The sequence below is a fragment of the Haemaphysalis longicornis genome, unplaced genomic scaffold, assembly GCF_048455015.1.
Source record: "Haemaphysalis longicornis isolate Haplotype H1 unplaced genomic scaffold, Haemaphysalis longicornis Haplotype H1 scaffold_1, whole genome shotgun sequence".
Classification (NCBI taxonomy): domain Eukaryota; kingdom Metazoa; phylum Arthropoda; class Arachnida; order Ixodida; family Ixodidae; genus Haemaphysalis; species Haemaphysalis longicornis.
The window spans coordinates 79,126,852-79,154,226 of record NW_027526203.1 but is presented as its reverse complement, the minus strand read 5'-3'; the positions used below and the strand labels follow the sequence as shown (position 1 = coordinate 79,154,226).

At 48.5% G+C, this 27,375-nt stretch overlaps 1 protein-coding gene across 1 annotated transcript in view; it reads left to right on the top strand.

Annotated features, from left to right (window-relative positions):
* The window catches only part of LOC144164678 (frequenin-1-like), an 834,816-nt gene that overhangs the window by 729,335 nt on the left and 78,106 nt on the right, over positions 1 to 27,375 (top strand). The window contains exon 4 of the mRNA XM_077695003.1: positions 9,215 to 9,304. Within this exon, the coding sequence (XP_077551129.1) occupies positions 9,215 to 9,304 (90 nt within the window). The remainder of the gene's footprint in view (positions 1 to 9,214; positions 9,305 to 27,375) is intronic.

Genomic DNA, 27,375 nt, shown 5'->3' with positions numbered 1-27,375 from the left:
CATATCGCTCCGAGCGTCACGATTGCCCCCCTCTTTTTATTTATTTCCTCGCGTCAGGCTCTCCGCTAGTATATAGCCGTAACACGGGTCGTTGGCGCAGCATATAAGCATGCTGTAACCACCTGAGGTTTTGTCACGGAAAAGAAGTCTGTCAGGGCCTCTTATATCACGGTATTAAGGGTGCCAACCGCATATAAATAGGACGCTATCCGGGACGCGACTAAGAGTGCAGATGTTGGTGTGAGTATGCGTGCCTGCGTATAACATGGCTTCCTCTTCAAGCTTTATCTTTTTAAGTGCGATGCACTTTATAAGCGACCCTGAATCCGCCGTCCGCATTGCTCCTCCTCCTCTCCCCTAGCAACGGCGCGAGGAGCGGAGAGGAGCGTCTGTAGCAACGGCGCAGCGACGTCACACCCCACGTGACCCGCGCGCGCTCCGCCTCCCGCGCCGTGGCTGCGCGCGCCCGCGCCGGCTCCCGCACCGCTCCTCGCGCCGTGACGTCACACTCCCACGTGACCACGCGCTGGCGCCTTTGCGTCTGCTCCCCCTCTCCTCGCGCCGTGACGTCACATGCTCTGCAGCTGGCGCGCCTCTCCCCCCGTTAGGTTTGCACTCACCCTCGGCGCGCGCCTCTCCCCTCGCCTGACAGCTCCCCCTCGCCGGTACTGCGCCTCTCACGGCGATGGCAGAATTACTACGCCGAGTACTCTAGGCGCAAGAAATGCATTCGCACTTCCTCACGATTCCCTTCGGGGAGGTGTGGGCAATTTTTCTTTTTGTGTGTGTGTACACAGGTTCCGTATATATACAAAATTTCTTTTTTTATGTACCTGTGTACTCCGTTTTGTCTTGTAACCTTTATAAGTATGTATGTATCTATAGGAGTTTTCTGTGCAACTGTTTCCTGTGCGTACACTTTGAACTGCTGTTCCTACTCGGCCCTGCCAACTGCAAGGGGCAAACACCTCGTCAAGCTGCAGTTTTGCAGCTTTTCGTGTTTGTCCTCGCATTTTTATGAACGAAATGCTCAATAAAGTTGGTTGAAGTTGCAGTTGGAATGGGCTACATTAACACGAGCGCTTTTTACAGAGCTCTTCGCCTGGCTCCGCGCGATCTGAGTAGGAATAAAGTTATTATTGTTAGTATTCATTTCTACCAATTTAAATTATCTTCAATGGTTTCAATGGCTATGACTTTCACACCAACCTTCACGATGGGATACCTCGACACGTGTGCTCTGAAGGAAAGGCAATTACGTGCGATATCGATTACCGTGCGGCCGTGGAAACGTCGCGGCAGTTTACACTTTCTTTCTGTAACCGTGAGCTTTGTGCCTTCGGTTTTGGTGAGCGACACTGTGAAAACATGGGAGCCTGAGAGCCGAAGCGGAACTCCCACATTTGTAGTGGTCGTTTTTTCAAGAGCCAAGGTTATTCAACCACCCAACAGCCCAAGCTATAAACCATCCTTCCTCCCCTTCCCATTTTACCACCTGCGTGGACTAAAGGCTGTCACCGATAGTTAACCTAAGCCTGTATTTTTAATGTTTAAGTATTCTTTATCGAGAACCTAAAAACCGTGTAATGCGTTGTGAATAAACCAAATACGCGCGACTAGTTGCTTCAAATAGGGGTGCATCAGCCCGCGTCCTCCAGCAGAGACGCATTCCCGACACGCTAGAAGCAGTTAACATTTGGAGAGGGGCGCATGGAGGTGCAAAATTAAACATTAAAATCATCCATCCCTGTTTAACGACGACTATGGTTGAACGCGAAGCCTTCTCCGTGCGAAATCGAATGGGAAATAGTCTAAGTCAAAGACGCTGCGATAGAAATACTGAACAGCGAGCTAGTCAAATTCAAAGCTCAACTCACAAAGTTTAAACCAAGAAGGCAACCAAGGAAACCCACACGAGAAAGCTTTGCGATAAACCATCATCGTCGTTAAACGGAAGAGTGCATGGTTTTCAAGCTAGGTGGCAGCTTTTAAAATGACCGCAGCCTTCAGTTGTGAAACGGAGTACAGGTTTTCAGCACCCTTATTGTCTCTCGTATTTCAGCCACGCAGAAATTGTTTTTTGAAAAATAATTAACCGGCTGGCCAGCTACCATTGCAATTCTTGTAAAGCAATGCTTTGCCACGACAAGCAATAACGTTCTACTGTCATGCGGTATTTATTCTGTAAACGATTCCTGATGACTTTAGTAAGCGTATTTCTGTGAAATTAAACACGTTTCTACAGTACTTAATGAGTTTATGGAAGCGTCGTCCATCACAATTTCTGTTATGAGCTAAATCTCAGAAGGCGCCCCCCAACTTCAACATTATCTTTCGCTTGTGCACAGTGAACGACTTCGTTTCGTCATCCACTGCCCAAGGCCAGCGCCGCAGCATTTTTGGATCGGCTATACATGCCGGCTTTGTAGGAGCGTTTAGCTACAATATATATTCCTCGATACGCCAAACTGCATGCAGGCAAGAAACATTTGCAAGAAGGAACGGACTTGCACTTCAAGCTTGACTTCCAGCTTGGCGCCTTGAGCGTGGTCTGCTTTTTGTAATTACTGAGTATGGGCATAGATCACACACATGGCATGCCTCGTAAAGCTCGCTTCTACGTTCAAGATTTACCGACATGAAAAAGTCGTTGTGGTTACCTACGCTTTGCAAGGCGTACCGCAGCAGAACTTCAGAAAGCCCTGCACAACTACGCTGCGCTGACCGCCACCGGCATTCCACTGACGAACGGTTCGCCACGGGCGGCTCTGTTCGCTGCAGCGATGGTGGTCCCAAACAACGACCACCAAGACCCTATAGCGTTTCGTCAATTTTTCTTTGCGGCAGTATAACGCTTATGGCGCCATCTGTTGAACCGAACGTGAAGCGATACACACCTGACTGAACGACCGCATGGAATTTTGCACGACTCCCCAAGCAGAAGAAACAAACGCCTTCCCGTTAGTATTGAATGCAAAACATGCACAACATGATAGAAATATTTTCCTACATAAGCACACTCTATAGCGGGTCCAATGAAGCCGATAGGTTATTTGTTTTGGCAATCAAGCACAAGGCTCAGAACCCGGGTTTCACGTATACAATTTATTCGACTCGAAACAATCGGTTCCGAACAAACTTGACGTAACGACGTAACTGCTTGCACTGCATGCGAGGCGGAAGCAGAAGAAAATGAAATCTTTTGCATCCGACCCGTCGTAAACATCAAACTTAGTTCACGCGATTTACGTGGTCGAACAGGAAGTCGCTTCACTCTGACGCAAGGCGAGAAGGCTTTTAACCGCACACAGTCGTCGGCAGCGCATACTGCGGCCAAACTGGGCGTCACTCACTCACAATCACACAGAAAAATATATTTTCCCTCGCGCACTCACTCCCACTCACGCCCAGCAGTCGCCCTCGCCACTCGCACTCACTCGCACTCAAGCTCAGTACGCGCCCTCCACGACTTGCACCCATTCGCGCTCACACTAACAACTCGCCATGACCACTCGCACTCACTTGCGCTCAGGCTCACCGCTCACCGTCACCACTCGCACTCTCTCACGCTCACGGTCACCACTCGCCAGCACCCCTCGCACTCACTCACGCTCATCATTAGCAGTCTCCACTCACACTCACTCATGCTCGCGCTCACCCCTAGTCGTATCCACTCGCACGCGACTGTGCGCAGCAGACCGTCATGAGTGATGAAACCGAACCGTATTATTACATTACGGCATCAGAAGGCCATCCAAATCATATTCCCAAATTAACACACCACCAGATTCTTATTAATTCTAATGTGCCCCAAAGGAGGCGCTCAGTGACGACATATTTCCGAAGTTAAAAGCAATCCTTCCATTAACAACTATCACAGCGAGCGGCTCCTGTGACGAATAGCCAACAGCGAGCACAACAGCAATAGGGGCGCTCTCCTCGGTAAGCCCCGGAAATAGAGCAAGTAGCGCGAGTGCACTCGCGAGTGGTGAGTGGGGCTCACGGCGAGTTGCTCTCGCACTCGCGAGTGGTACGTCGTGCTCGCCGCGAGTGGCGCTCGCACTCGCGAGTGGTGAGCGGGACTCACTGGGCGTGGGTCTCGAACTCACTCGCACTCACACTCGCCAGTCCAAAATAATGGCGAGGCTCACTCACCACTCACTCATGAGGGGTGAGTGGGGTATGTGTGGTGCACTGGTAAGTGAGCCTGCCGACTTATGTGCAGGTGATAACTTATTACGAACATAGCAAGCACAGTCCACCGCAGGAGCACACGGTCACCTTGCACCGTGAGGCGAACGCGCCAACAGCACACACACAGCATCGGACGCCGGCCTGCAGGAGCTTTGTTCGGGCAGTCGTCGATGCCACGTAAGTTTAGCTCACCGCGAGAGCAACGTGCAAACTACGGGACCTGTCAAGACAGGAGCAATAAACGTGTTCGGTAAGAGGCAAATTACTGCTCACAGAAGAACGAAAGCGTTGAGGTTCTCCGCTCTACCTGCCGCCTTGTTGTAAATACAGGAACACGCAAAGGTGGTAGCGTATGTTTGCTGGTTTGCCGAAATAGCGTGCGTTCGTTAAACAAAAAACACACCTTTGCGTACTGCGCATGCGCAGTGCCACTGGCGCAACGGCATAGTGGGCCTCCTCGATTTACCAGTCATGGATGGTCCGCGGACAGTCCGAGGACTGCGTTCCGACCGGAAGTCTCGTAGGAATACATGGGAAAATCGAACACCGGATCGCGTCTCGGGAAGTCCGCGGATGATCCGGGACTCATAATCGAGGAGACCCAGTGTAGGAAGGAAGAATGTAGAAGAAAGGCAGGAAAGTTAACCTGGCTAGAGCCTAGTTTGCTATCCTCTAGCCAGGTTAAAGGGGCACTGACACAAAAATTTTGCATCTTGTTTTTTTTGTTGCGATAAGTAGCTAGTGACCTACTTATAACCTGTAGAAACCTCATTTGCTTCAGCGTGCGACGGTTGTTTAATTAGAGGCATTTTCAATGCGGCCAGTCGCAGTTTCGGTTTCAGCGAGTGCCGCGAAACGATGGATTTTGTGGATTTTGTGTGAACAAAGCTGACCACGTGACCGTCGGAGGGATATCACAGTTACAGAGCAGAGCCGCCGTAGCACTGTCGAATCCGCATCGACGGCAGTTTCTGCGAATGCCCCCCCGTACTGATCTCGTGAGGCGCCTAAATAAAAAGCGACCGTGGATGTGACGCAGGCGCTGCGAGTGCAAATGCTACCGCGGCTAACGAACGACGCGCGCCGCTCGAGACGGTGGGTGGCAAGACGCGCGCTGGGAGCAGCCGGCCGGTCTGCCTACAGGTCCGCCTACAGATGTGTTCGGCTTAGCACTGCGGCGGATATTCGAGTGCCGCTCTCGTAAGCGGTGCAGATGACAATTTTTAATGCAACCCGCCATGGCATCATTAACTCCTTTCTCATGTAAGCCACCATGGTCGGGGCTTGGGGACAATTTCGTGCAGCGGTAACAAGCTATCACTCGAGCTACCTGCGCCGGCGTGGGCCACTTCGCGGCCGTGGCCGCCGCCTGCACAGCGACCGTGCGGCTTGCTCAGTGGGCTTTTCGTGCCTCCGGCGCGTTTCCGCATCCAATGGTAATAAACAGTAATAGAAACAGAGTGCCTGGAATCGCTGTAGAACTTTGGTCGCAGCCAGCTGCCCGATGAGCTGACGAAATCACGGCGCCTCCGCCGCCAACGATCGGGTCGTTCGTTCTCGAGAGCAGAAGCTCCGCCCTCCGGCCCTCCGATTGGAGCGGCGAGCCGGCAGTGCGGAAGCGGCAAACACAAACTCGTGACGTGTTTGGATGTTGTTTATTTACACTTGCGCGTGGTCCTCTGCTGGCCGCTCGGTTGCGTTTCGCACACTTCAAAATTGATTTTAAATATGTTCTAGGCTGTATTCACCGCTGATATTTTGCAGATGATGTATATGTGTTCCCACCAATCCATCTCCGAAGTTATCTCGCCTTCAAAATTTTGTGTCAGTGCCCCTTTAAGGTAACACTTTGCGTAGGGCCTAAAACGCTATATTAAAACTCTCTGTTATTTCGTGTCGCTGTCTGGAACGCTATCCGCCAATGCCTCACAAGAACCAGACACCACTACGAAAGTGCACGCAACTATACAAGCAGTGTAACCACAAGAAGCGCTGTCGGTCAGTTCTTGTCTATTCTGGTCGCATAAAAACAATTCCCTTCTAACTAGTCTTGACAAAAAGGCGTGTTCTGTTCCACCAACTTCGAATTTTTTTCCCAGTGACTTGCAGCTTACCGTTTTACCCGAGGCAACCTTTTAACGTTTTACCCGAGTCAAATCCAAAGCGACGTCTCTAAAGGTATACGTAGTTTGTCGAAATTTGGACGCAAGGGGCCATTTGGACTGCAGTACGATCTTACGTAAAGCTGGTCGGATGCCTCACTCGGATTGGTGTGCCACCGTCGAGTGTGCGTGAAAAACAAAGTTGTACACACCGGAGTTTCGCATAACGAACAAGCGAAGTAGATAACTGTAGAGAAAAATACGATTTTGAGGTCGTATGCTCTTGAGATAAAAGAAACACAGGAAAAACAAGTGTACTGGCAAACGTGCATGTTTACCGAAGGTGGGGTTCCATCCGCTTCTTTATATGCGTTCACTGGCGCAAATTCGTGGGTGTGCTGCTTTTAATGCACACTCATTCCTGTGCAGTTGTTGTGTGGAACGGTTTTTATTGGGCGGTAGGGGCGCAGTATAATGATCATTACGGGAAAAGCTATGCACTCATTTGGCCTCCGGCTTGAATATCATTGTGAAAGGCTTCAGGTTCCATTAAAACAGAGTATTGCGTGCTTCTAAACCCTGAACGTTTTATTTTGTGGTTTCAGGCCACACGATATTGGAGTTGGATGCCGTTAAAATGCGATAATTTGTTTTGTAAAATGATTCTTTGGCTGTGCGTACTTTCGAGTTCAAATCCAGGCTTCGGTGCAGGGTCGCATTTTTGCAGGGTCGCAGGGTCGGAAGGACTTTTCCCGTATTCTACTCTTGTTTTGTAATGACTATAAAATACATGAGTTTTTCTCAAACGAATTGTCTTTTCCTCGTCTTGTGTCCCTTAGTTCATGCTTTAGTTCTTGTACGTTGTACTTTGCCTTTAACCAGTGTAAACAGTTGAGCTTCTCGACTCCCCCACACATACACTCGTGAACGCGCATAAATAAACGCAGATGTAGAAAATGTGAATGTTGTCACGCTCGTCGCATGGGCATTTGAGTTATTCCATGACTGAGATTTAAAACTTTGTATTGAGAACTGTAATATGCGATGTTACAGAACTGTTCCCAGGCCATATTTTCGGTCACTAGCCCAAAAAAAAAATGCTGACGTGGAAATGTAACAACCAATCAAAAAGTGTTTATATAAGCGACAATTTTGAAGGGGTCGTTGTGACTCGCTGCTATTTATTTCCTCCAATGCTTACAGCACCCGAAAGGTTCAGTTGCATTTTCTACTTTATGTCGCGCACACGAGTGCCAGTGGACGTCTAAGCTGTGCTTCTTCTCGGTACTGCTTTACGAAAACAGGACCTGTTGAACACTGAGCTGCTCCAGCCAAGAGAAAAGGGCGGTGCATGTATTTGGTAACCCTGGAAAACCGATAACTCCGTTCATGGCCACGTGTCTTCAAAGTGATCTGGTGTTTAAATGTCGTATACCTTTTGTACCGTGAATGCTAAACAAAGTTTGCGCCTTGAAAAATTATTTTCCACAAAAGGCGAGCTTTCAGGAGTAGTATTTTATGAGACTGAATGTTTAGTTTTAGGTTAGTGAAAACTGAGTAAATTTGGCTAGATACATCTTGAAAAAGGCTGCAGAATAGCCTGGAGGTCGGAGACTGTCCATGCTCTGAAGGGGAACCAAATGTTGAATATAAAAATAACATTTTTATGTCTTTTATCTGCAAGCGTACCCTGGTCGAAGTCAACACTCGAAACTAACGAACCTCGACCACGTGCATTCGGTTTACTAACCAGGTACAGCGATATTTATCCTCCACTTGATGCAGTGGCGGTTCCAAGTGGGTCTAGGACATTTCGGTGCAGGACGTTTTCGTGCAGGACGTTTCAGTCCAAGAAGTTTCGGTGGGGACATTTGGGTGCACGGACATATCGGTGTACGGACATCTTGGTGCACAGACGTTTCGCCGAACGAATTATCGGGTGCTTGATTGTTTCTAACAGCCGTTACATCTTCATTTTCGCGTAACGTGGGGGACTGACATCAATTTACTGAATGCGTAGTTAGATTGGCGCGCTGTTGGATTTTTGCCTGTTATTTTTGAAAATTGAGCATTTGTATATTTTTGTTTAACACCTCTTTCAGGCGCTCCTCTTATGTATCCAACTGATTAAATTATTTTTCAAACCATTCATTTTCTTTAATCTACATTCGCTCTGTTTTGCTGCAGGCACATGAGCCGGTGTTTACGATGGTATAAGCATTCTACAAGTACATTTTTCTAAATAAAGGCATACTCCAACTATCTAATAAAACCAGATATACAAATACACGATTGCCCCCCATAATGCAGAAAAAGCTCGCTCCGCCTTTGTCGTCTCCGCATGTGCAGACATGCCTAATAGGCGAACATCGCAAGCGTGGCGGAATTCAAAATATATAGCTACTTCCCGACATTGATTTCATGCCAGTCAGCACCACACCGGTAGTGCTTGCATCGCGGAACAACGGAATGCCACAGCACTTTCTAAGCGATTTTCCTACTCAATAAAGCCGCGTAAACGCACTGAGAGTAGTCGAAACACGGTACTCAAGGCTGCATTCTCCACAAGTGATCCCCCAATGTTATCCATGTCCCGCTAAAGAGGCTATACGGGCTGAGAAAGGAAGCAGCCTAGAGCGTGTTGTGTGTTATGCACGTACAGCAATAATACTTATTTCGAGTACTTCATGGCGAAATAACCTAAGGATTGGACGCGCTTATTTGCCACATCCTCAAAGCATTTCGTAGGCGTAAAAACATTGAAATTAATATTACAAGAACCTTTTAGAATTAAACCTACTCTACCCTTAACTTACTACATCATGAAAAACAAAAACAAAAAGGTCATGTCATTGTTTTATTCTTGTTCTCATGCCCTAAAATTCCTCTCGTTTTTTTTTTTTTTTTTGTCTATGCAGGAGTTCCGCAAAATATACGGGCAGTTCTTTCCCTGCGGAGACCCCACCAAGTTCGTGGACTATATCTTCAACGTGTTCGACGAAGACAAGGTGGGTTATACGCTTCGAGCTTCGCGATCACTGCGCCGCCTTCCGCCGCTTCTCCGCGGCGTTTGCGGGATTAGCGCTGCGTGGCTGATAGGTGGTAATGCAGAGTTTTGGTTCTCTTTCGCTTCTATTTGCCTTTCCGTGCACTAAACAACTTTTTATGGTGAAGTTTGTAAGCAAATGGCACGTTTAAGGCACTTAAAAAAATCGCTGCGTCTTGGTAGAACGCTCGAACGCCAACAAGAGCTACCCTGGGAGGCGCTTCTTGGCCGCTCTTGCGGGCGTCGGTGACGGCAGCAGCATATCACCACTGTCACCTTCGAACACGGCAACACAAGTGAATTCTATTGGTTGCCGCCTAGTTTAGACCTGATATTGGCATTGTAAGAGGTTGGTTAGCTTTGCAGCGCAGACAACAAATGCGGGTTTGCTTCGAATATGTATACATCGTCGAAAAATATGTTTGGGGAATGTGGTAACCCAATAGCTTTTTATGGGAATATAAGCCACGCGAAAATGCTGAGTACACTCAAAGGCTGTGCGTCGTCAAATATGTGCCCACTCACGCGTTATAGCAAGAACCAAGGTATAAGTTAACAGGTATAAGTTAATGAAAACACGGAAAAATTAATGGTCTACAATTCAGGATAAGTAGAATAGTCGTACGGGAATTTAAAAAAAAACAGTGCTGCTTCGGAAATTCTAAAGACATTTGTTTAAGCAAGGCAGTATTCACCAGAACAACTAGGTGCGAAATGCACTGATATTTGGCAAGACTTGGGGGAGGGGGGGGGGTGGCAGGAGGCGGAGGAAGACGTTAAACTATCGTTTTTTTACACATGCGGAGCGAAATCAACAAATGAACATTTTAGTAATCACACACACAAGCTGTGTGCTCACTTTTCTTTTGTTTTTACCTTCAACGAACGGCTGATCACTCGATGGACACATTTTTTTAAGAATACATGGTAGGCAGTTCACAAGCGCTCCCAGGTATCGTGGAAAGAGTTGATTAATTGTAAGGTTTAACGCACCGACGCAACGGAGGTGATGAGGCGCGCCGTAGTTGAGGGCTCCGGAATAATTTTGATTACCTAGAGATCCGTAACGTGCGCCGAAATCTCGTACACACGGGCTCGCTGGAAGAGTGTGGTATCTGATAAGACCCTCTGATTTCGGTTTATGCTGGATTCTGCAGTCTCCCGGTGTCATATGACGATGTTTCGAAGAATAGTTTAATCGCGGACGCGGATTACTCTATAAGCCCGTCTCCGCGCTTCTCGTGGAGGATAAATGTAACAGATGAAATCTTTGCGAGCGCTCACCTCGCGATCAGACGACCCAGCATTAAATTTGTCGTCGTGTGCTGACTCCGGAGTGTAATTTTGCATTATCCATCGTACTTTCGTAGAATGTTTGTGAAATTTATGCCACATTGGCTTGTCCAGAGTAGTGATCAATATCTGATACGCGATATTGCCAAGCGTAACTTGCGTGCTGTCAGGTATGAGTGCTCCGCTGGATTATGTAAGCGCACAAGGACCATTTACATCGTAGTGTTTATGGCCACAACATGACCATCCGAGTCAACACTGCTTACGGAGACACTGCCAGAAAATTTCAGAGCAGTGGAATTCCAATCAGCTGCATGCATACGCCGGATTCGGGACGCCGGCCTGTTACACGCACCTGGCGCTCATACAGACCGTATGTACCAAACTAAGATCGCGTAATAAACGTTTATGCTATCGTAAACACACCACGCTTGCAAACAGAGTGACTGCTTCCCATTATTCAATATTTCGAACGCGTGCAAACGGTAAATCGCAGTCTTGAACGAGCCCCAAAAGCAACTGCGGCAGGTGGGAGCGGGCCGGAGACTCCCACGGCTGCTTTCACAACGGTACGCTGGGGGGATTTCTGTGGCGCCCCTACAGGACGCGCTCGAGGCGTATATGAGTAGATGTTGGCTGAATGTATTTTGTATTTCATTGAAAAGGCAACGTACCGGAGTTTTTTTTTTTTAATTTGAGCAGTTCGTTTTGTAGGTATAGGAGCGCATGTGGCGTTCGCATGAAGCGTGCACTCATTGTAGCAGAGGGCAGTAATTGTAAAATGTTTTCTATCAAAGAGCAATCTATTTTTTGTTCAGTGCCAGGACGGCTGCCACCACAGTTTTTTAACGGAGCATTTTGTGTCCAACCTGTGGAGACATTGAGCACTATCATTTCATATGCATGTAATTACTGCTGTGCCAGCGCAATTAGCTACACCACATGAGATGTTCGGCGACAGTGACGTCGCTTTAGATGTCTATTGAGCTGCCATGGGTAAGCCGAGTGGCCGCTTCGCACAAAGGAAATCAGTCGCGTGAGCCATACAATCGGAATGTTCAACGAATGGTCACCACGAATACAATTTCGAACTTATTTTTGCGTGGTTGTTGCCAAGGTACGGGGCAAAAAGTTTCATACAATAATACCTAGACAGGATTCTGACGTTAACGTCCACGAACGCCTACACGGCGTTTACGCTTTGATCACTTATACATTTCAATATGTGTAGCCTTCGCAAACAATGTGATGACTTGCTAGCATTCCTTTCTATGGTTGACCACACATTTTTTAACCATATGTCTTTCTGAAACGTGGTTGTCTATCAGCGACGAAAATTTGTATGCTCTACCGTGATGTTAACTGAAATTACCAGAAAATAAACTGGTCTCTTCCCGGCCGCGGTGGCTGCTTTCCTGGTGACGGGAAAAGCGATAACATCTACGTGTCGAGATTTCTGCGCATTTTAAAGATACCCAAGTGGTCACAATCAATCCGGGGCACTCCACTACGGGGCGCCTCGTAGCCCACCTGTAGCTTCGGCGCGTTGTACACCGCAATCAACAAATCAACTTTCCAATTGTTACTCCAATGTGCTTCCGCTGAGCAACCAGCAAAGGCGGCCAAGCGAGACTGCGACGAAATGGAACGCGTCTGTAATAACCATATCTTTAATAAAGGTGATAAAAGTTAAGTCAACAGGTTTTTTAGGCGCTTAGATGTACGTGATGTCCACCTCTACAGTGAGGTTATGCGCCAAGGGGACACAGAATGAGGTGGGAAATTTTGATGTCGGTGGTTTAATTACTAAAATTTAATTATTACCTATATAGGGGCTGCAGTAAGCCGACATGTTTGTATTGAAAAGTTAGACGCAATCGTGTCTCTATGCAGTTTCAATTGGCATAATTCTTCTAGCGCATCTGTACTCCGACAACCTAACTTCGAAGTTTAATTGCCGTGCGCAAGATTACGCATGCAAGACAGTGAGGACCTGCGCAAAGCTCCTGCCTTTTCTGACGTGCCTGCTGTGTACGTTGTATAGTTTGACCAGGTTGGTGGAGGCATAGGCAAAAGTGATCACTGGCACCCTTTCAGTCTTGGCTGGCGCTATCGCAATCTGCAACACTCGGAACCACTATCAAAACACAGAACAAAAGGCAGGAGCTTTGCGGCGGTCTTCACTGCCCCGCATGCGTAATCATACCGACGGCAATTACATTTCAAGGTAAATATCGCGGAGTACGGATGCGCTAGAAGAATTGTGCCAAAACAAATGGCGTGGAAACACGATTGCGTCTAACTATTCAGTACAAACAATCCGGCTCACTGCACCCATTAAAAAGTTAATGATTCAATTTTAGTTAATTTAACCACCGACATCAATTATTACCCCTTTTTTCAGTGTCCGCATGTGCGCATAACCTCACCGTAGAGGTAGTCTTCACGAAAATCTAAGCGTCTAATTAAAAAAAAAATCTCTCGACTTAGTTTTGCTTACCCTGTACTTTTCACAAGCCACCCATGCCAGTGAGAATCAACCCATACTGCCCATCACGCCGTTCGCGAAGGATGATCGCAGTGCCAGATTAGTATTTATTTTATGGAGGTCTACGGTGCACGCGGCACACAAAATTCGTGATCCAGTGGTGCCACTCCACAAAGCTCGAGATTGAGCGGAATTCGGGAGACATGAGCTCTAGCGACGCCTATGTCATCGTCGTCGTCGTCATCATCTTCATCATCATCTTCATCTTCATCATCACCATCGTCGTCGTCGTGGTCGTCATCATCGTCATCGTCATCATCACCATCACCATCATAATCATCATCGCAACCTAATCACCATCCTCATACGCCTGTCTACGCACACTGCAGGGCAAATGCCTCTCCCATAGATTTTCAATTATCCCAGTCCTGTGCCAACTTCTACCAATTTATCCCCGCAAACTGTTTGATCTCACCTGCCCATCTAACTTTCTGCCACTCCTTGCCATGCTTGCCTTCTCTAGGAATTCACTCTGTTACCCTCAGTGAACAACGGTTATCTTGCCTTCGCTTTGCTTGCCCTCCCCACACCCATTTCTTCCTCTTAATTTCTACTAATATGTCCTTAACACGCGTTTGTTCTCTGGCGCACTCCGCTCTCTTCTTGTCCCTGAATGTTACACCTATCCTCTTCCGTTCAATTTCCCGCTGAGTCGTCCTCAATTTAAGTTCAGCCCTTTTAGTTAGCCTCCAAGTTCTTGCCCCGCACGTGAGTACCCGTAAGATGGCGCTGCCATACATTTTCTTTTTCAGGGGCAATCGTAGGCTGCCATTCCTCATCTGAAAATGCGTGCCGAATGCCCTCCATCCCATTCTTACCCTTCTAATTATCTCTGCCTTATGGTTGGGTTCGAGGTCACTACTTGTCCTAGGCACATATATTCGCTTACCATTTCCACTCCCTCGCCACCTATCCCAAACCGCGGTTCTCTCCCGAGGTTATTGAGCATTACTTTAGTTTTCCGCATAATAATTTTCAGGGACACGGTTCTACTCTGCTTGTACAGTGCGGACTACCTCCCATGAATACGCTAATTAACGCACTGGACGCCCATGTAACATAATATTTCGAGGTGGAGCTTAAGTACTTTAAAAATGCGATTCATGCTTTTGGAGGGGTAAAGAGAATATTTATAACCCACATATCAGAGCGCAGCGACAAGTGGTAACAGCACTGCCCTAAGTACATGAAATTATGCAATCAGTTTTCATGTAGCATGGTCATTCTACACACTGCACAAAAATATTCCGGACCAGCGCAGCACGCTCCAGGGAGGCCCGACTGGGGCGTGGTGGATTTTTAAGTGCGTTCTCTCGCTCCACTGCTGCACTGGTGGCTACGGGAGGGGGGGGGGTGAAAGGAAATGTAACTATTTAACTTTATCGCGCTTTTATTTTATAGATCTGTATTGCACAACATTGCTCATTCATTTGTTTATTTCAGGCGTTCATGCGAGATTTTTGCATGTAAGTCATCGTCCTAGGAAGCAGTTTCTGGCATTTTTGCCGTCGGTGGCAGAGATTGCAACGTTGTGACTAAGGACGACTGAAAAAAAAAAAAAAAAAAAAAAGAAAGCGGGTGGTGGAAACACGCCACATTCGAAATATTTGCTGCTCGGTGTTTTGTTATCTAGAACCTCCGTCCGCTTTTCGATACGAAATTTCCTCTGAGCACTTAAGTGTGCTTACGTGCTTTGAAGGCGGAAGCTTGGCTATACTTATTAACAGCTTCTTTACTGACACGTATTGTGCTTGCGTCTTATTCCTCGCTTTCATTTTATTTTCTTTTGGCATGAATTACTTCAAGCGGCTTCTTTTATGCTATACCGTGTATGCGTGAGTTTCTCTTTTTTTTCTTGGTGTACTAGGTCAGCAAGAAGGCTGCCCACACCACAGCCTACCGAGAATTGGGGTTCTGTGCGTATGGTGCGTGTACCTGTCCTTTTCACTTGCCATTACGTTCACGTGTCATGCGTCATGAACTTTCGGCAAATTTGACTTTTACAAACTAGAGTTTTGTGAATTTTCACAAAACCGGGCCTAACAGATCCTCAAAGGCCCGTTCGCGCACAAATCGCACAAGCGGCTTGTGCTACGAAGAAAAGGAATAGCTACAACCACAATTTTTCGAAGTTCGACGGAGCTCTCTACAGTTGTTGGTTTTTATATAGAGTCATATCCCCTCGTTTTCCCCTCTTCCCGCTCTCGCTCACCTTCCTTCTGGCGTCGCGGTGCTACTTTCGGTCTCAGCTCTCCCATTGACAAGCTTTGAATGCTGACGACGACGCTGGAAAAAACCCGTTGAAATCCCTAGAGATCGTCTCCGATAATAGATACGCTGTGTTTACTGCATACTATCCTGCCAGAAACATTGGCATTTTTTCGTTGGAAACATTCTTTCTGGAGAATACACTATACTCCAGAAAGAATGGTGCGATATCCAACGCCTCAAGCGAAGCTTCCTGCCGCGCTGACGATAAATTAAACGCAAGGTCACACAACATTTCGTTCGGTACAGCTTTGCGAACGGACGATAACTGAAGTGCACGCTCCGGCTACAGATGGATAGACGCATAATAGAGCATGCGGGAGCCATGTCCGGCGAACAACCCAAGTAAAGGGTGAAAATCGTCTTCAGTGGTCTTATTGCGAACATACCCGCAGAGTGTTGACTGGTGGCGGTCGCTGGTGCAGTCGCTACCAGAGCTTCCGTTTAAGGTGCCCGTCGCGTAAAACCGGTGCGCATGCAACACTTGCTCCTCCCACTCATGAAGTGAAAGCCGCCTCGAAGTTTTCGCAAAAGGAATCGGCCGCCAAATGACTGCACAGAAAATGTGCAGTACCTTTCGAAACACGAAAATGGGCTCGAAATTCCTCCTACGCTAAGAAAAAGATCTATCGGAATAGATGTATGCTTGTTACAGCGACCGCAAGCAATGAACCACGCCGCAGCAGCAGCCATCACGAGCCTCACGAGTTCAAGATGGCCGTGCAATATCAATCCCTAGTTTACTCCGAGTTCTCGTGTCAATCAAACACACCCAGCCCATTCGTGAAGGCAGCATAGCTACCGAAGCCTCACCCAACAATAGCGTCGCTTTGCCGGGCACTCCAGTAACAAGGCAGCAAACAACGGAGGAACAAACTCCCCAAGCCACCGTAAGTCGATGCTGCCATATTGGGGGGGGGGGGGGGGGGGGGGGGGGGAAGGGGGGGGGGGAAGTGTTAGGACGATTGAAGAGTTCGCTATAGTCTGAACGATAGGGGCGGCAAGACAAGATTTTGCCACAGCCGCCGTCACCATGCGCAGAGAAAACGCGATCGATGACCGATGACACGACTTCAACATTTAAAACGCAGTCGTTCATGTTTAAACACACCCATAACACGCTGAATTGGGGCGTTTTCTGATACTACGCCCGCCGTACGCACGTAAACAAAGTCGGCCAGGTTTGACCGAGCCGGGAGAAGGGCGCGTTCCCTTCGCTGCACTGAACTCCTTCGCTTAATTGCTTTGAGCTTGCGCTGAGCTTCAATGGAGCCACCCTCAAACCACGTAGCAAACACAATTCAGTAGAAGATCAGAACACTGAGAAGATCGAAGCCGCCCCGAACCGCATCTAGAGAGCGGAGCTTTGAAAGAAGGCTGCGGGCAGGTCGGAGTTAATTGAAAGCCGGGTTATCTACTTTCCGCACCGGAGTCCATATTGAAACTCGATTCTAGATGGCGCTGAACGCGGACATTTGCACAAGCCGTGCGTTTTCAACGTGAGCGTCCTCAACTGGGAGTGGTAATAATTCCAGGAATGCACCGCGCGATTGCGCCGGTTTCGCTCGAGGTTTATTGGATGCTGTACTTTCAGGACTTTGTTAACTCGAAAAGCGGGAAACTCTGGGGCGAGCTATCTCGAGCCTTACTGAATAGCGCCCCTGGTCACGTCATTATGTCCATGCAAGTGTTGTTTTACAGTGCCTTAGCACTGAAATAATACAAATGTATGGATCTGCGTGATACGCGATCTGGGGTCCCAGACAACTGCATTTTCGAGCGCTTCGAGAAATTCAAAAGTTCGAGTTTGGTTTTTACGAGCACATGCTACACCTTGCCCATTTCACACATCGTAGTGGAAGCCTACGGATCACAACAGATCATTTGATAATCCTCACTGCGCGCCAAATTTACGATGCATTGATATTTTTGGTTTTTAGCTACACCAAGAACGGTCGCAGCGGTAGGGAATCGAACCCCCGTCGTCTTGGTCAATCAATCGACGGCCAAACGACGGAGCCACCAGCTCTTCCGGTATATTAGCGAAGTAGTTACGCTATTATCAGTAAGATATCGAACGCTTACTGATCGCGGAAACAGTTAAGACTCTCACGACCTGTGCAACGACGAAATCTACGGTTGCTTAAAGGAGCCATGAAGAGAAAATACAACTTCGTTTAATTTTGAAGAACTAGGATTCAGTATCTCACTCATCTTCATTACAGCCACAAAAGATGTTTTTAGCGAAAAAAAAGCAAGAAGTATTTAAAAACTTTCCAATTTTGCGCCACAGAGACGTGTTATGAGCAAGAATGACGTCATACGGGCCAACAATAAAACATAACTTTCAGTGCGTTAACTGCACGTTAGCATTCAAGTGTTGCAGTCAAATGGAACTAGAGGCCCCATTACAGACGTCCAGTCATGTGTCGTCGCGACAGGTCAATTAGGCGGCAGCTAATCGCACAAACAAGGTTCCGTGACGTCATAGAAAGGTTGCGGGAAATTGGCTAGGGGGTCGCGACTGCTTCACACATTTTCTTTAGTATCTCCGTTCTTTGTTCAAAGATTACGATGATATTGGTATCATTGTTACTGGGACTAAGCAGTCTTCCTAATAAACCCAACTTGTATTTTGTCTTCATGGCTCCCTTAAAGCTTCGCATAACTGTCCACATTGAATAACGCTCTGTCCGCCGAATGTTTCCTTTATACTCCAGCAGGGACACAGACCTGAGGTGAAACCATTGCATATGGATCGGTAGGGTAGGATTTAGAGTCCGCAGACAGAGCACTTATTCTTCGTCCGTGTACACGTATTGTTTCAAGAGAAGAATGTGTGTAAGTGCCTTTTGTCTCAAACCACCGCCCTCAGTAATTCTCAGCCGTGCAGGCGAGTTCCCAGGCACCACTTGGAGGATTTGGGAGTGTTTGTGCTGTTTAAGGGGTGTCAGAGCCAATAAGAAGTCAACATTCACCGTAAAATAGGCAAATATTTTTTTTGATAAGGCCAAGCATTTTTTTAAACCTGAGTGACTTGATTGCGCTGATTTGTGAGAGGGCCGCGAAAAGCGCTCAGTGTTTTCCTACTCGTGAACTTTAAAAACGAACCAAACATCACCGTGTGTACTCACATAATATTTTAATTGCAGGTTTGAAACTGCTGCACAGCAACCAGCTCACTCGCCTCTGGGCAACCGGCTAATAACAGAAAAAAACCTCAATCAGTTTATCGATAGGCCTCCTGCGCTGGAGTTTTGGCGACATGCAGCGCCCCTAGTGGCCAACGCCTCTGGGTAGTACAAACGGTACAAAAGCAGACCTCAGCCGCCCTCCATGCGTTTTCAATTACAAGGCAGAGTGAAACTCGGTTGTACTTAGTTTACTCGCTTTATTGTGCGTTTAAATGACTGCATACTGTATGAAATAGCCCTTAAAGGGACACTGAAGTGATTTGTAAACATTGCGGGATTACTAGCGCAAATTGTAGTTCGGAGTCCGTAGGCATTGTTTCGACCACTCTGGCCGCGTTTACGCGAATTTATTTAATAGAAAAATCAATTCGAAAATGCTGTCCTCCTCTCTTTACGCTCGCCCATTTTCTGTGGCGTTTTCGTGTGACGTCAGCAGGAGATGAGCTGGAAAATGGCTGCGCTACTGCACGGTTCGCCGACCAGCCGACCTACCGATCGAGTCAGTCGGCCCAGCGTTTCGTCCGCCGGCCGCCGACGGGTCGTCGCTAATCGCTCACTCAATAGAAACTAAGCAACAACACCTTTGTGAATGAAAGAATGTGCCTTTCCTTACTTTGTTAGTTTGTACACTGTGTCAAACTCAGAGTCCGGGTCGCTCCACACAAGCGCTGCACAAGTGCACATGCGACGCTTCGCTGACTTTACGCTAGTAGGAAAATCTAAGGCCAATTGAAGGCGGGAGAAGAGTCAGCGAAGTCAATATAGGTACTAAGAAAATAAAATCACCTGAAACTTTTACCGTACAGCGCAAAACTAGGGAGCAGGAAGCACTTTTTGCGCTGGGTAAACAAGCACAGCGGTCAGCAGCACGACCGCACATCTGCGAACGCTTTTCCGTCAAAGAAATGCAATTGCTAGACGTAAGATATTGTGGAAGTTTGGGGGACACTTACTGCAGGAGTGATATACAACAGATAGTCACATAAAGTACTTAAAATGCTTAAAATAAATAAAAGTGTAAACTGGTCATACATTATAAACCTTATATATCCATACCGGCCAGCGCCAGCTCGTGGCCTAGCGGTCTGAGGCGCTGGAATTTGTTTTGAAAGTCGCAAGTTCGAATCCCCGAGGGTATATGTATTTTTTTTTTTTTTGTAAGTTGATTTTTTCGTATGCGGCCGATGTTTTCTGAACTGAGTTCACCATTTTTGGGCCGTAACGTTCACTGCTCCACGAGCGAGATCGCAGAACGCGCGCATATTGACAATGACGCGCTAGCGAGTTCTCGTTGGCGTGCTGTTGCCACAAGCACCGACTGCTTGCGGGCAGTGGGCCCAGGCCTGAATCAGCACACCCTTGCCTGGTGCGAACTAGCTTTTTACGAACAGACATGAGTGAGGCAAGCTCCGAATATGCGGGAAAAGCGCATGGCATTTGAGAGTCTGCGGTGACGCGGAGGGCCTTCATCCACTGCGTAGGCCTCGTCTAGTGATTTCTACGATTCCAAGCCGCCCTGGGAGGTTAATCTTAGACATTTGACAGCCGACAACATGGCAGAAGCGGCGATAATTGAGAAATCGAGAATGCCCATCCAACAACGCCATCAGATGTCAAGCATGTTGTTTTACAGAACCGAAACCGAAACCGAAACTTTTGATTGCTAACCTTGGGCATCGTCCAATCACGGTGCCCCCCCCCACCCCCCCCCCCCCTCCTGACGTCACAGCCTTTAGTTGGTGCGGCCGCCGCAAACCGCGCATAGTAGTTTTTCTTCTTCGCGCTTTGTAAAATAATTACCGATTTGTCAACCGGATAAACTATGAATAGTGTGTTAATTTGAGCCAGTCTACACAGTGCAAGCAAAAACGGGAGCTTGACAAATTCACTTCAGTGTCCCTTTAAAGTGGTTGTAGAGGCTAAGCAAAATAATATCCGCTCAAACAAGCCGATTTATCGGCTTTCTTTTGAGCGAGCTGTCGCGGTCGTCGCGGCGTGGCACAGTATCGCCAGGTCGGGTGGTCTTATTCCTGACGACTATTACCGTTCTTTCTCCTTGCGTGCAATCGACAAAGGAAAGTTCACGAGTAGCATAAACACGGAACGCTAGCTAACTGCAAAAGGTTGCTTCAGCAGGAGCATGCCAGGGAACCCAAGAATTGCGCAGCCGACTCAGCTGACACTGCTGGCCTGGCACCGCCTTGAAAACCTGTGGAAATTTTGTTTTGTATTTTCGCAAACTAAATGATCCTTGCGTAACGTTTTACGCCGCACGATTTACGAACGCCAGGGTACATGTATACTAGCGAGTAGGTGAGGCATTACGTAAAATAAACAAATTAATCGTTAATAAAGGACGCAAAATAATCACCAAATCGCACGCCCGCTGCCTGCAGAAATGTGTACTTCTATATTTGCATTACATAACATAACACAGCCACATACACGGCGTGGCCCCGAATATTTACATACGATCATCACTGAGTCTGTTGCTTATCTTCGTCGCTAACAATATGAACGCCGACACGCCAGTTTTGTCATCAAATGAAGTTAGACAGCGAGACAAGAACAGAAAATTGGTCGCTTATAGCTGAATTGTCCCCCATCTTCACACTTCGCCAGATTATTGTCAAATATTATTGGCGATTCGCTGAATTTTTTCGCTTTGCATTCAAAGCCCTCCTCCCGATCCCACCCGATTTGCCGTCCGGCCCACCGCCGTGTTGGCTGCATGCAACTCGGCCCTACACTTCAAAACGTTGCTGACCCTCATTATAGCCTATTAAGTGCGAACTGGGAATATATGATACAAGAGAGTAATTAAGTAAAGTGAGCGCAAACAAGGAAAGCGAGCGGCCTCTCGGTTCGCCCGACGTATTACGGCCACTAATTTCGGAATCGCAAAACAGATTTCACGCTTCTGACGCTCGCTGAATTTTGTCACTGAGACACGCAACAAAACGGCAAGCTAACGCTGCACCATGTATTCGTAACGGCGACGCAAGCGAGCACTGTTTAATGAAAGAGCACGCATAGTGCACAGGTACGCGAAAGAGCGGCGCACCGGAGCAGACGAGCCTGCGGTTCGCCGGACTCGCTGGCTTTTTAAAGCGCGATCATCGCCGATTGCGTCACTCTTCTTTCCTGATCGGCTGTTGCTGAAAACTCCTTCACCTAGAGTATTAGTTTAAACTAGAAGTTTCACTTGAAATTTCACTTCATACGACCATCGATCGGTGAACCTGCGAGTGGCAGAGCGCCTTCACCGTCCCGGCACTTTCTTCGGTGCTGTAGACGTATTTAGCGCAGCAACGCTTTCCCCCCTAATGCCAAGTTGATCGCCAGAAGAGATCGGACTCGTCGGGGATGGGCTGGTGACCATGTCGCAAAACAATTTGGAGCATCGAGCTCGTTTTGCTTCTGTCAACGCGAGATTCTATGGGACCCGCGCAGCTTTGTACTACCCGGAAGTACTGCCCGGAAGCCGCTTGCGCAGCGCCCCCTTGGCAGCGCAGGAGGCCTATCCGTCAGATCGCAAAAACAAAGTTCGAAAAAGAATATAAGCGCACGTGTCTGTCTCGTCTTCTTCCCATGCCATCTAATGTGCTGTCGCTTTTTTGAACGGTTTGAAGCAACCACCCCAACTTTCAACTGTATAAGCTTTCACGAATTCATTTCAGTGCCCAGCGGTGGATATGAGACGGAGGGCTGGAGGCTATAGCAAATTTTTTGTTTTACAAGATTCCAAATTTCATGTTCTTAGGGTGCTTCCTCTGATTATGTGATGCAACTCGGGTAGCTTCGAAAGATGCTTCCTTAGCGTCTTGAAATAATAATCTCATTTGATGGAGCCCAGGATCGCATGCACTGACCTGAGAAAATTGCTCAAGGTAGTGAGGACATAAACTGCGCCTTTGTCGGCGCCTTCTTTTCTTTCAGAATACTTCAACCTTACCTCCTTTCTCATTATGTTTTCGTTTGTGTAAATGACGACTAGTGGTGCCAGGACCTACGCCGTCTTCTACAGAGTACACCCGTGAATAGGTGCACAAGCCATGTAATGTATCTTGCTGACTTTCACTAAATAGAGGCATGAACCTGGCTGGTGCACAAGAGCTACGAAGGGTGCACAAGAGCTACGAAGCTGTACCAAATCCATTCACAACCTAACACTTCCCGCTGTTACGATTCAGAGCACCACTACTGTGTTCGCGCGTGGTACACGTTTTTTTGTAGTGCTCCTGTGCTTTGCGGCAGAGCCTGCCTTCCCCGTACGTGCTACAACGTGCCGGAGATCGCCTACCACGCGGGGCCTGCTGGCGGCGACTCAAGTCGTTGCAGCTGCAAAATACAAATAATTAGCGCCCTTCCACTCTGTGAAAACGGATGACCTACGAAGCTGCACGACCTCCACGGAGTGCATGAAAGAGAACACGTTTGTTTGTAATTTATGACTGAGCATACTTCCTAGCCAATTACCTGATCGAAATTTCGAAATACCTAAGTTTTATCCTAGCGGACACACGTAGAGGTGTCTCTTTCCCTCCCGCGCCGATGGCATCTTACTGTTTGTGCAACCCGCCAACCCAATCCACTCTACCACTGATGATACCGGGCTGGTCACCTTTGCTGTTTGACGGTCATGTTTAAACCTCCCGCCAAAACAACGGACAAGTTATCAGTAAGGGCAGAAAAAACCTTTAGCTGCGCGTGCCCGCCCCTCCTCTCGCTTCACTCCTAAGCCGTGCACGCATAAACCGACAACAGCCCATGAGCGGGTGCTTAGAAGTGAAACTGTCGAACATGTCGCTCTGAAAGCCCTTTAAGGTGAACAAGAGGTATTGACCCACGTCGGCGGTCCAAGCGGGCCAGTTGCTGTTCATCCCGAAGGAATTCGCAACTATACTCGATAAGCTGGAACTTGAGACGGCAACGGAGGCGTTGGCGGTTTTCCTTGTTTTCGCGCCTTTTTGCGCTTCCGTTCGGGCTGACGCTTCTTCAGTTTACCCTCTTCCTTCTCCAAGCAAACGACATGCGTCCGTCCCATAGCCAGTTAACACCTCGCAGGCCTCCTCCTTTATTCTAGCAGGCACACACAGGGGTGTCCCTTTCGCTGCCCAGTCGTAGGCATATTATTGCCTGTGCAACCCAGACCCAAACCGCTCCATTGCGGAGGACAGCTGGCAGGCCGCGTTGAATCAGGAGACTCCCAAGTTTCAGTCTACCACCACCACAATAGGTATGTCATCGGTAGCGGCATTACGCCCTGATGTGCGTGGCTGTCCCCTCCCTCCATCCCCAACCCGTGCGCCTCAAGCGGCAAATGGGAATGGACACATAATTAGACGTGAAATGCACTGGCGAAGGCAGACCGAGACTTTAAATGCGGCCACAGTAAAATGTATTAATATTCTTCCGCGAGGAGAACTACGACCGACTTGGCAATATAGATCGGAATTCTTTCAATATAACAAAGAATTAGGTGCTCACGTCGGCGTTCCAACTGGGGAAGTTGCTTTCAACCGGCAGGGACCCGCCGCTAGTGGGCGAGGTGGAATTGTAGGCGGCAACAGCAGAGGGTACATTCTCAGCGGTGGCGGTAGCGGCGGCTTTCGGTCTTTTTTACACCCATTCGAGCTGCTGTTGGTTCTCCGCAATCATATGATAACGGTTCTACGGCCACTGTCAGCCGACTGCGAAAGTTATGAAAGCGGTATCGTTGGTAGCGAGGGATAACCGTTGTGATAACAATCGTGAAAGAAGGGTCGGTGTGGCGAGAAGGAGACCCCGAACGGCACCGAGTAAATCGGCGTTACCGGAGTGAAAACGGGGGGAGGGGCGAGTGAGATATATACTGCTTCGCAGTAAAAGAATATTCATACGGAGACATGCACCTGCGAAGGGGAAGCCGCAGGCCGAGATCTTCTCTCCTCTTCTCCTAGGTCCGACGTGGGCCGCTACTACCGGCCCTCACAAACTCTGGAAAGAGTGTTTGTGCACGTCTGTGCTATTTTCGTACCGCATATAAAGCACTAGGAAAGGTGTTCGACCGTTAGCGCTTCGGGAATAAATACGCAGTTCACCCGAGCGTAGAACACATTCGATTTACAACGTCGGTTCCCGCTGTCGCTCTGTTCGAGTCCTGCTGTTTTCTCGCCGGGAAGGGGATGTTTCTGCACCGTCGTTGTTCCTCTCTCGTAATGCAGTAAACCAGTTAATTGTGGCCGTCGGCCTTTTGTCGTCATCACCAAGACAGCAAATTTTGCTGGCTACTCGACCACCACCCTCCCACGCACGACAAAAGCGCGCGAGCCCGGATCAGGCACGCCTTCCCGAATGTAACAACTGGTTTCAACTGTAATTGCAACACCTTTAACTGATGCCAGCTGTAACAACTGGTTCCTCGGCATCAGAGACTTATACAACTGCTTGCCGCAGGATACGTTGCTACCGTGCGCTGAGAGCTGCCTTGACAATTTCGGCGCGGTTTCATTTGAGAATACTTGTGGTATATCTGTGAGCAACCTCCGTGAACTTCGAGGCTTCTACTTGAAATCGACGTTTTCATTTTGGAACAATAACACCCACATTAAAAAAGCGGTATATGTATAGGCTCTGGTATCTCCGTTATTTTAAGTGATATCCCAGGGTACACAGACTACTGGCACCGCCAGGAATCGAACCTGGGCAAAAAGAGAAGGGGAGCGAGAGCCCGTCGTCTTGGCGAGTAGGCTACGCCCACACGTGGAGACGGCGAGACAGACGGGGGTTTGGATTCAGCCTCCGATGAGGGGGCGGGCGCTTTTGGGAGGCTCCACATGAAACAAGAGAGAGGCGGAGGCAGTGAAAGAGATAATGACGATGTCGCGACGGTGCGAGTCAATTACGTCCTACCGCTAGCTCAGGTACTGGATGACGAGCAACGGCCAGCGGAATTCGTAGAGATTCCGGTGCCCCCTGAGGCTGAGGTGTCCTTTCAGATTGGGCTGCACGGATCTAGTGTAGCCTTGAGAGCCGGAATAGAGAACGATAACAGCCTTCGTTGTTTGCTTGCTGAGGGTGTTGTTTGCTTGCTTAGGCAAGGGACGACCAGGGAGGTAAAACTTTCGGGCGTACGTCTGGCAAGAGTTTCAGTGCATGCATGACTAGTGGCACCGCCGTACCCTCGCTTTGGGCCGGATCCCAGAGGACCTGAAGCACCTGAGAACGAATGCGCAAACCTTGGTCGAGCGGTAGAAATTAGAGCAGTTTTCTCCTCGTGCTCGAGGTGTGTCTGAGAGAATGACCGATGTCCTCTCACGTGGTCACAGCAACCTTCACAGAACGGAAGCACCTAAGGAGTGATTCAACAGGGGAATACTCCGAGCAATGCCAACAGCTTGAGTCGCGGTTCTCAGCGCGATAAATGGCCTTTGGACACCGGATTTCTCAATTGTTTTTCCTTCGCCCTTTACGCCTGCCTTTCTTTTTGTGTTGGACATTTCCATTGACGCGAAATGTCACCCTTTCAGGTACGTGTGCTTGGCTAAAGTACTGCAGGGCTAAAATGTAACTAGTTCAGTTAGTGAATCGCGTGTTTTTGTCGCAACCAAAAGCCTAGTAGAGGTTCAGTGTGGATTTTTCTTCGCAGACGCCAGCGATGCGGTTACGTTTTTCGTATGAGTCTGTTGCTTGCCCGACCAAGCCAGAAACGTTCGTGGTGAAGAACTCATTGTCCAGGGACCGACCCAGTGAAGCTCCTGCACGGTGTCGTTTGGCTCAGGCCTGGAGTCAAGCGTCAGCCGAGAACTTCTCTTCGAGAGCGTTCCTCCTGAGAACTGTTGAAGACCATTTTCCATCGGTATCTCGAATCCCCGAACGATAAGCTACTACGATTCACCGCTCCGCCACCTTGTTTGCGCGTGCTGCAGGTTTTGTATAGTTCTCCTGTGCTTTGCGGCAGAGCCCGCCTTCTGCGTACGTACTATAACATATCGGAGAACACCTACCACGCGGGCCCCGCTGGCGGTGACTCCAGCCATTGCATCTACAAAATAAAAAACTGATCATGTAGAGACATGCACCTGGGAAGTGGACGCCGCCCTCCGAGGTTTTAACGCACCGACGCAACGCAGGCGATAAGGCGCGCCGTAGTGGAGGGCTCAGGATTAATTTTGACCACCTGGGGATCTTTAACGTGCGCCTGGAAAAGAGTGTCTGTGTGCAAAAACTGTCTGAGAACACAGTAAGAAGTGTTTGTTTAGGCAGGGGCTGCCTGCAACACAATCATTCATGCGAGGAGAGGCTCCGTTTCTTTTATTTGGTCCAATTGGTGTTGTTATTGCGTGGCTTCCGATCAAATATCCAAATCAGATGAGTTTTATGTTGAACCTGCTGTAAAGAGCAGGTGGTTTTAAAGGAAAGCTGAAAGCTTTCTACCTCTACCAGCCAACGGTTCCTTCGTGGCGTGCGCAACAAGAAACTCCCAACACGGCTGGTAGGGGGAGGGCGCTTTTCACTCACGGAGCACAGTGTAGATGGCGCGGCGAATGCGCGCTATTACCCAACGTTCCCTGCATGTCGGAGCAGCTCAGTCCGGCGTACGCGTCGGCGGGACCATTCCGTCGGCTTTGTTTTGGACCTGTTTTTGGGGCAGCTTCGCGCCCACTGAGCGCTTCCTCCGCACGGCTTGATTGACTTGTTTGACAGCACCTCCTTGGTAACCCGGACCTGACGGAATTAGGTGGTCGC